Source organism: Fringilla coelebs, assembly GCF_963513975.1.
Source record: "Fringilla coelebs genome assembly, chromosome: 6".
NCBI classification, from domain to species: domain Eukaryota; kingdom Metazoa; phylum Chordata; class Aves; order Passeriformes; family Fringillidae; genus Fringilla; species Fringilla coelebs.
In genome coordinates, this window is record NC_140034.1 from 3382175 (window position 1) to 3392044 (window position 9870).

A 9870-nucleotide genomic window follows, 5' to 3' on the forward strand; every position below is an offset into this window, starting at 1 on the left:
TGTGTGATAATAGCCTAGAAAAGGGGAAGGTTGTGGAGAAAGGACAGGCCCAAAGCTGTGGAAGGACTTCCAACCAGAGACCAAACAGACTTAGCCCCTGTGACAGGTGACATGAGTAAAGTCTGTTCATTCCCACCCAGCACAAATAAGGCGGAAAGGGGGACATTTTCACCACATCCTAAAAGAGAAGAGTGTAGGGTCACTAAGTGAAGTCTGGCAGAACAGTTTAATGCCTGTTTTTTACACGCAGCAATTCCACTGCAGAACTCAGTGTTGGGATTTCCCAGAGCAGCTGTGGCTGCTCCATCCCTGGAGTGTCCAAGCCAGGCTGGACTGGGCTTGGAGCAGCCTGGGATAGAGGAAGGTGTCCCTGTCATGGCAGGGGTTGCAATGAGATGGGATTTCATTTAATGTCCCTTCCAACACAAACTGCTCTGGGATTCTGTGATCTTCCAGACCAGGCTACAAAAGTGCTCTAAAAGCAGCTGAACTGATGGCACAAAAGCCATTCAAAGCTTTTTAAAATGCCAAAGCCCACTCAGGACATCTGTAACACACAAATTTCCAGATTTCTCACTCTTCAGGCAGATACCAAATATGTGCCTCGTTTCATATTCCTTTCCTCAGCCATTGCCACTGGCCAACACACCAGTGTTGGAACATCTGGATTTCTGGTGGAACCCAGTGCAGCCACTCATACAATTTTTACTGCCCCTAATACCCAAGAGACCCAAAGTGAACAAATACACAGTTTATGCAAAAAAAAACTTTTACTAGAATGGGAAAACTCTGCATTGTTCTCCAGCACAGGTAAATGAAAAAGACCCCTAATTATTACTTGTAAATTAAGCAGCTGTTCACAGTCACAATTTACAATGCAATATTTGTCTGAAACATCTTCCTCTGCCTCATCTGCTATTTAACTTCAGGAAAAAAAGCAGGAAATCAGAGCTTCCCTTTTCCAGAGATAATTCAATTCTGTATTCTATTTTTAAAGGGAATGCAAAAATCCACTCTAGAACAACTGATGAACACAGTGAGGATCTGTTGAATTTATAAACAAAACAAAAGGCACCACATAAAAAGAAATGTTGCTGAATTTGAGATTTGTTTTTTATTATCATTTATTGCACTAAGGAACAGCGGGGCAGTTTCACAATCTCACCTTCTGCTTTGAAAAAATCTGTAGTATTTACTACTCATAAACCCAAGAGTGTTTTCATCATTGGACTTGATAAACTTTGGAGGTTTGTCCATTTGTTAATCAGCACAGACATTTAAAAAAAAAACATTTAAATTCATTCCTTCATGGACAATTCAGCTTCTCCTACCACAATGGCACAGGCTCGAGATTAAAGCAGAGTTAATGTCAGGAGAAGATACAGAAGGCTCTGGACCTATGGATGCACATACAGGGGAAGATTAACCAGATAATAATAAAAAAAAACCAAAATAGAACTATTTTTGCTTTTGTGTCCATGAATTAATATCCTAAGACCAACATCACCTATGGGCAAAACACAGCATTCCAGTTGTTCCCAAGCACTTGGAGCTAGGGCTAGTTTAGAGTAAAGAGTGGGATACACAAGTCCAAGTGAGCCACTACATAGCCCATCCTACAGCAAATCCCTAGAGAACTAAGGCTAGTAGTAACCAACACCTACTTGAAGGTTATGGCTGTTCCTTATGGAGTGCAAAGTCAAAACTTTTGAAACCCCAGTCATCTTTATATTAATTTACACATAATTCATTAATTTCAGCGTCCCAGTAAAATATAAGAAAACAGTCTTTCCACAAGTATAAAATGTGGAAATATTTTAAAAATAGGGGAGTCATTGTAATCTAACTCAATTGTGAACATCAGGTTCCAGATTTAATCTTGGTCAGAGGTTCTTCTTGTAAAGAATCCATGTTTTCTGTGGCTTTTGCATGCACTTAACTGGAACAAAGCTTGCTGAATGTCTTCTTAAGAGCTCACCAGAACATAAATCATGCTGTAGAAGAAAAAAAAAAATTGAGATGCATCATTTTAATTAGTGCTACACATTTAATTATAACAGGGGCTAGTATAAGGAACAAGTGCATGTGAGATACATGGATTGTGACTGAAGATTTGACAGAATGACTCTTCTACTTTTGAGTTCAACAAAATCACATTTAAATCAAACACTTTCCTCTGAAAACACTGTTTCAGCTTCTTAATTAAAATACTCTGGGATTTATTGTATTATGCTTAACAGAAGAAAAGTTTGGAGATTTTTGGTCTACAGTCATGGAACAGAGATTCAAAATAGAAATTCTGACCAAATTAGGATTTGTGTTTTAAAGCAGAATCAGGGGTGAATGTGGATTCTTTTGCAGGAAAGTTGGCACTGTAGATGATCATACAGATTCCCAGCATGTTTTGAGTTGAAAGGACTTTATAGATCATCTCATTCCAACCCCTGCAATGGGCTGGGAGACCTTTGGCTAGGCCAGGATGCTCCAAGTCCCCTCCAACCCTGCCTGGAACACTTCCAGGGATCCAGGGGCAGCCACAGCTTCTCTGGGCACCCTGTGCCAGGGCCTCCCCACCCTCCCAGGGAACAATTCCTTCCCAATATCCCATCCATCCCTGCCCTCTGGCAGTGGGAAGCCATCCCCACATGTCCTACCACTACACACCCTTGTCCAAAGTCCCTGTCCAGCTCTCACAGGCTCCCTTCCAGCACAAGAAGGATCATATTCCTATGGACACTATTTCTCTCTACACTGAGCCAAAGCTTCAGACTGAAGAGGAAAACTTACCCATATAGGTAGTAAAAAAAAGATAGAAGGTAGAATGCTAATTTGCACCATCCTTCTTTCTGGCAATAGGCTAAAATATCTGCATTCATGATGGTCGTAGGATCGTAGAGCCCCGGGCCGCTCATCACGGGTCTGCTCATGTACCTGGAACGAGGCACAGGCAGGTGTGGGGTGACAGCCACAGGGAACCTGAGTTCTGCCCCCACCCACCAGGGAATGCCACAGCTGAGACATGAGTAACACCCTTTACAGAGAAGCAATTCAATTCCCATGGCTTAAGGAATGGCAGAGGAAATTGGAATTGCTACTTTGCCATTCCACACTGGGAATTGTCTCAGTGCACCTCTGGCACGTCAGCGACTTTAACACACACAACTCAATTCTCACACAGCACAAGAGAATAAAAACCACCCAAGAAAGCCAGTGATGGTTCTCATTGTACAGCCATGACCTGAACTTTCCCAGAAAGCATCTGGGTTTTCCCAAGACACGGAACACTGGACAGAAAACAGCAACAAGAGAATGAGCAACAATTCACTGAGCATAGACTCGCCAAAATTACCTCCAAATGTGATAAGCCAACAAGGGCATATTGAGACCCAGTGTGAGCCACTCTGCTGCACAGAGAAACATGACACAGAAGAATGCATGGATGAGGTACTCTGGAAGTACAAGCTGAAAAAGAAAAAGATGAGTTAGAAGTTTTGATTGCATGGAGCAAAATGTGGCATTTCAGCTACTCTGGAGACACACAATTGCTTTAAAATATTATTTAAAACCAATACTGACAAGAACAAGACTGTGGAATGTGAAAGCAGCAGCCAGCACTATGTGCCTTGCTGTTTTCACATGCTATTCATGAACCAAGGAGAAAAATTTATAAGATTTAATGGTCAGATCAATATTTTTTTATTGCTTCTATTAAATTAACAGATTCCACGCTTTATGCGTGACACTCAGAAGAGGTCACTGAGATATTTCTGCTCATGCAACAGAGAAATATCAGTAGAAGACATGCTCTGCAGAACGGTTTATAGGCAAAAAGATGTTTGTGTTTTCCTGTTTTACAGCTCTGTTTTGGTCTTCACAGATCCAGAACTTTCCAAAGTTGAATTATTCCCAAAATGGAACACCCAGGCAGAGCTTTACCCAACCAAACCAGCGGTGACGTGGTGGCACACACAGGTCTGCGCAGAGGAGCGGCTCTGCACAGACAGTTCTCCCTCACAGCTTCCCACTGTGCATGCTTTACAGCATCATGCTTCCAGCAGAAGCCCACAGAGCTCAGTACCAGGGACTATGGAGTCACAGGAAGCATGGAATGCTGCATAGATTAGTGTTGTTAATAGGAACAACATGGAGAGGTACAGAGAGTAAACACATGCAAAGAGCTGCGAAATCTCACACCCAACACAAGTTAAGTTTCATACAGGTCACCCCAAAGTGTTGCTATTCACTGCTTTATTACCAGGTTCAGAAGGAATCATACAAATCAGACTGGTTTGGGTTGGGAGGGACCTGAAAGTCCATCCAGTTCCACACCTCCCACTATCCCAGGCTGCTCCAAGCCCTGTCCAGCCTGGCCTTGGACACTTCCAGGGATCCAGGGACAGCCACAGCTGCTTTGGGCACCCTGTGCCAGGGCCTCAGCACTCTCACTATGAAGAATTTCTTCCCAATCTCCCACCCATCCCTGCCCTCTGGCACTGGGAGCCATTCCCTGGGTCCTGTCCCTCCATCCCTCGTCCCCAGTCCCTCTCCAGCTCTCCTGGAGCCCCTTCAGGCCCTGCCAGGGGCTCTGAGCTCTCCCTGGATCCTTCCCTTCTCTGTGTGAACACCCCCAGCTCTCCCAACCTAGCTGCAAAGCAGAAGCAGCAGATCTGTAAAGCTTCTCAACTCAGGCCCCGTGAAACTCCTCATGGAAAACAGCCCATTTTTACCCAAAGGTTTAAACTGTCTCCGTGTGTGTGCATGTACACACACAACACACTCTGCCCCCTTTTCGTGCAATATGATTAACATTGCATGGGATGATAACATCAAAGTTTCAGTGGTTTCCAATTTTTTTCTTCTTTTAAAACCCTACAAATTTTCCTAGAAACCTAAAGGCTAGCAGCAAACACACTCACCACCTACTTTGCTGACATTCTAATTCTCTAAATGAAGAATATCAAACAAAGCAAACTTGCATCAATGCCACCAAAATTCAGCTGTTGTACACAAAATGTTTCAAGTAAATATTTTCATCCAGATCCTTCTTTGCATACTTACCATTTACACATGGACTTATTTATAGCAGAACAACCACCCTGTCCAACACACGATGCATTTGGCAGCCTGCTCAGACAGATTCACCAGGCCTGAAAAATCTGTATTTATTTACCTACATATCTCAATATATGTTTTTCTTTTCTCTTGTTTATTATATCCTATTCCCACACCAGGATCCCTGCCTCTTTCTAATCTCCCCCACTTGATCCTCCCTGCCTGTCCTAAAGAAAAATGAATTACATCAGATCCTACCATATTTATCACAGAAGTGAGGGAGGATGGATCTGGTTGCTGAGAAAAGACACGACTATAACAGGAGCAGGGAAGAGAAGGAATCAGCAGTGTACTAAGGAGTTACTATTTTAGGCTAATCTTTCCACTGAGGTGTCTCAATTCCTACCAAGATCTTTGGTTCTTTGTACAGGAAAACAACACACCCATGTGTTTGTCCAGCATCACGTAGCAGACCCCCTCAAGAACCTGAACTTCACTTTTGGGGACTAGCCTGCTTCCACAGGAACAGCAAATATGAGATTATTTCAGACTTTCAGTTGCAAAGCTGCCATGTAGGGACACTCCATGCACATGGGGCAGCAGAAGGTTAATATTCAGTTAAACATGCACATTTTTACACTACAAAGGTTGCAGTAAGGTCATAATGCATCAATGTAATGAGAGTTGGCCTCTCCCACACTGCAGCAGAGATGACTGGAACAGATCAAGCAAGGGAAACTGTTAGATGCACAGCTCTCCTAGCAGCAAACCTCCTCTCCTCCTCCCCTCCTCACACTGAAATATTCACTTTCATTTGTGTGCTGTACATATAACACACTCTCTGCCCCCTCCTCCACTCCCAATTACAGCAAATTTATTTTTTGTTGTGTATTTTACTTAAAACACACTAAAGCTACAGTTCAGGCCACGCTGCTGTGCTGCCCCTGCATCCTCCCTCTGCCTGGGCACACACAAAGGAAAAGCCATAAGAAAGGCACAAAATGCTGCAGGATCAACCTCTGTGTTCTTTAACAAGCCTCCCTGATGCTGCTGGCCTGTCAGAGATGCAGGCAAATAGTTTGCCTCAAATTCTTTTCCTAAGCCAAGGAGTGTGTGAGTTGCATCCAAGAGAGGACACTGGGACACACCCCTGATCCTGGAACACAGAACAGAGAAGTGAGGACAGCACCTATCACCTTCCACTCACCCAAATCCTCAAAAAAAGATCAAAACTGACTTGGTCAATGCTTAAAAAAACCCCAAGTATTCTCCTCTAATCTGAATTCGGTAAATCTGACTTGAAAAACACAATTTATTTCTGCCTGAAGTTATTTTCTGACACCTAACAGGCATGTAACAGTTTTCCCCAAGTTGCTGGGTAAGCAAGCAGAATTGGTTTGGCACAAAATATGGGAATCCATGAGGTTGTTATAAACCCCAACGAACAAATAACGAGCAGATGAACAGGCAGACTAAACAAAACAGCTAAATAGTATTACAAATGTTCCTAACAAAATGAAAGGGAAGTTCAAAAACATGAAACTGAAAAGCAGTACACACCTTTAATGCAATTTTGACTCTTTTAATCTTTTTGACCTTTTCAACTGTCTTTGAGCCGAAAATGTGGAAAGCAGATTGAAAGAATGTTAGTATGACAGCTGACAAGATCACCATCAGATTAATAACAGTCAGAATATTCAACTTGAAACTAAAGAATCAGACATAGAATTTCCCTACAACTTCTACCAACAGCGAGGGCTTCTCAACCCAGATGCAATTCTATTGCCCAGGCTGATTGCATCAAGATAACACCCAAAATAAGCACTTTACACATATTTATTCAGCAAAACAAAATGTTTGGTGTGCTACTTACAGGATTGAGTGTATTACACTGGTCTATGGGGTTCTTGTAATCAGTCTTCAGTTCATCAAATGCTATAATCTAAAGGGAAAAAAATGAAAGAGTTTTGATTCCCCAGGAGCAATTTGGTATTTTATCCATTTAAAGTAGCATTTTGGCACAGAGCTGGTACCTTTGTTCTCAGTAACATTCCACCTAAGTTCTGCCTACATCAGCTCACAGGTAAGACAGATGTGGAACAGGTTTTACAAATACAAAAGAAGTAGTTTCATCAGATATTCAAAAGCCTCTGACTACTCTCCAACTTTTTATTTTCCGACCTGCAATGAATTTCCTACATTATCTTTATCAGTTTTCAACCCCATTCAAAGTGCAGACCCCAGCCTCACCCAGGACTCTCTTGGCGGCCAGCAGGAGGGGTTCCTTAACCCAGAAATACCAAGAGCAAGCCTAAAAGCCAACAGATATTTTCCCTCATTGTCATAGTGAATGCTGAGCCAACCCACACACATCCCAGAATCACAACTGTTAGGACTAGAAAGGAGCTCTGGAGTCCAAATTCCCTACCAAAGCAGGATCACACAGAGCAGGTATATCCATTTTAAAAAACAAACAAACAAACAAACAAAATATGTATGCTGGTCTTTTTCTTGACATAAAAATAAAGACAGTGATGCAGCATGAAGTACAAAAGGCACTTGTACACCACAAATGTCCTGCCAAGCATGACATCCTCGCTCAGAGCAGCTCATCTCAGGCAGGGTCCTGCTGGCTGCTCTCCCAGCGCCAGCCTCGAGGAGCAAATCACAGAATCGTGGAATGGTTTCGGCTGGAAAGGACCTGAAAGATTATCCAATTCCAAACCCTGCCAAGGGCAGGGACACCTTCCACCATCCCAGGCTGCTCCCAGCCCCATCCAGCCTGGCCTTGGGCACTGCCAGGGATCCAGGGGCAGCCACAGCTGCTCTGGGCACCCTGTGCCAGGGCTTCACCACCCTCACACAGAATTCCTTCCCAATATCCCATCCATCCCTGCCTTCTGTCAACAGGAGGCCACTGCCCCTTGTCCGGCCACTCATGCCCGTACAAAAACCCATTTTATCCGCAGAGAGGCCGATTCCCGCTCCTAGGGCGGTTCCGGATGCGGTTTCCCCGCTCCCTCGCCGGCTGTCCGGGGACGCCCTGGGGGCTCTCCGGGGCCGTTCCCCGGGCGGTCCCCCCCTCCACGGTGCCCGTACTCACATGCCAGATGGCGAAGAAGATGAGGGCGGCCGTGAGCAGCAGCGCCAACATATAGCAGAAGGCGGCGAACGTGAAGGCCATGGCGGCGGGGCCGCGCGGGGGCTGCCGGGCGCCTCAGCAGCCGCCGCGCAGCCGCCATGGCCGCGCCCGCAGCGCCCCCTGCCGGCCCCGCCTGCCGCCGCCATTTCGTGAGGGGGGCGTGAGGGGATGGAACAAAAAACCGGAGTTTTCACCTTAAAGCGTGGGAGGAGGGAGTGCGATCGCGCTTTGCGAAGCGCGGTGTGAGAGAGGGTTGGCGTAGAATCATGGAATCACAGAATCTAGTTTAGAAAAACCTGTAAGAGCATCGACTCCAGTGACTCCTGTGACTGTCAACACACCAGAGCACTGAGTGTCATTTCCAGTCATTCCTTGAACACCTCAAGGGATGGGAACTCCAGACCTCCTTGGTCCCAATGACTGACCAGCGTTTCCATGGACAGTTTTTTCCATAATCCCCAATTCAATCCTCCCCGAGGTTTTCTGAAGCCATTTCCCCTTGTCCTGTCCCTGTTCCCTGGAGCACAGCCCGACCCCCCGGCTGTCCCCTCCTGCCAGGAGCTGTGCAGAGCCACAAGGTCCCCCCTGAGCCTCCTTTGCTCCAGGCTGAGCCCCTTCCCAGCTCCCTCAGCCTCTCCTGGGGCTCCAGCCCCTTCCCCAGCTCCATTCCCTTCTCTGGACACACTCCAGCCCCTCAAAGTCCTTCCTGAATCGAGGAGCCCAGAACTGGGCACAGGACATAATGGCCTCACCTGTGCCCAGCACAGGGGGACAGTCACTGCCCTGCTCCTGCTGCCACAGGCCAAGGGCCACCAACCTCTTGCCCACCTGACCAAACCTGGGCTCATGTCCAGCCACTGTCAAACAGCATCCCCAGGTCCTTTCCTACTTTCCAGCCCCTCTGCCCCAGCCTGGAACGCTCCATGGGGTTGCTGTGACCCAAGTGCAGGACCTGACACTTGGTCTTACTCAGCCTTGGACTCATGGTCTCAGTCCATTGATCCGGCCTGTCCATGGACTGTCCAGAAGGACTGTCCAGGTCATTCTCCAGGGCCTTCCTGCCCTCCAGCAGATCCACACTCCCACACACCTTGGCATGGTCTGCAAATTTGTAGACTCAATTCCCTCAGTCAGATAATCAGTAAAGACATTAAACATGACTGGGCCCTACGCTGATCCCTGGGGGACACCACCAGTGTGCAGGATCATTCCCCACTACTGTTTGGGCCCAGCCATCCAGCCAGTTCTTAACCCAGCCTAGGGTAAACCTGTGCAAGCCATGGACTGACAGCTTTTCCAGGAGTTTGGGTTGAAAGGGAACTTAAAAACCATCGATTTTCAACCCAGTGCAGGTTGAAGAATGGGCAGGTACACCTTCCACTAGACCAGTCCAACCTAGCCTTGAACACCTCCAGGGATGGGGCAGCCACAGCTTTTCTGTGCAAGTCATGCCAGGGCCTCACCACCCTCAAAGGGAAGAATTTCTTCCTAATACCTCATCTAAATCTTCCTTCTTTTAGTTTAAATCCATTCCCCCGTGTCCTATCCCTACCCGATAACGTAAAATTCCCTGCTCAGCACAAGCTACATCTGGAGAAAAGGGAGATGGCAAATTAAGGAAGAAATGCTGAAGAAGACTGTGCTGTGAGAGCCCTGGGGAAGGGAGGGCTGCTCAT

The 9870-nt window shown here is 46.1% G+C and overlaps 1 protein-coding gene across 2 annotated transcripts; it reads right to left on the reverse strand.

Moving 5' to 3' along the window:
- Positions 1–1095: 1095 nt before the first annotated feature.
- Positions 1096–8292, reverse strand: CNIH1 (cornichon family member 1). 2 transcript variants are annotated; one of them, XM_084208587.1, is made up of 6 exons: positions 8156–8292; positions 6926–6994; positions 6613–6660; positions 3350–3462; positions 2788–2931; positions 1096–1994 (listed from the first exon to the last, which is right to left on the reverse strand). In XM_084208587.1, the coding sequence occupies exons 1-6, from the start codon at positions 8234–8236 to the stop codon at positions 1967–1969; spliced, it is 483 nt and encodes a 160-aa protein (XP_084064713.1). In that variant the 5' UTR covers positions 8237–8292; the 3' UTR covers positions 1096–1966. The 2 variants fall into 2 exon arrangements, with proteins under 2 accessions (XP_084064713.1, XP_084064714.1); XM_084208588.1 differs by lacking the exon at positions 6613–6660.
- Positions 8293–9870: the final 1578 nt, after the last annotated feature.

Bases quoted from the DNA above. Each gene is read 5' to 3' on its own strand.
- CNIH1 (XM_084208587.1), bottom strand. From the start codon at position 8,236: ATGGCCTTCACGTTCGCCGCCTTCTGCTATATGTTGGCGCTGCTGCTC. The intron at 3,463-6,612 runs GTGTGTACTGCT...TTTCTTTTTCAG, and splicing joins GAGTCAAAATTGCATTAAAG to CTTGTACTTCCAGAGTACCT. The intron at 1,995-2,787 runs GTAAGTTTTCCT...TTTCTTCTACAG, and splicing joins TTTTTTTACTACCTATATGG to CATGATTTATGTTCTGGTGA.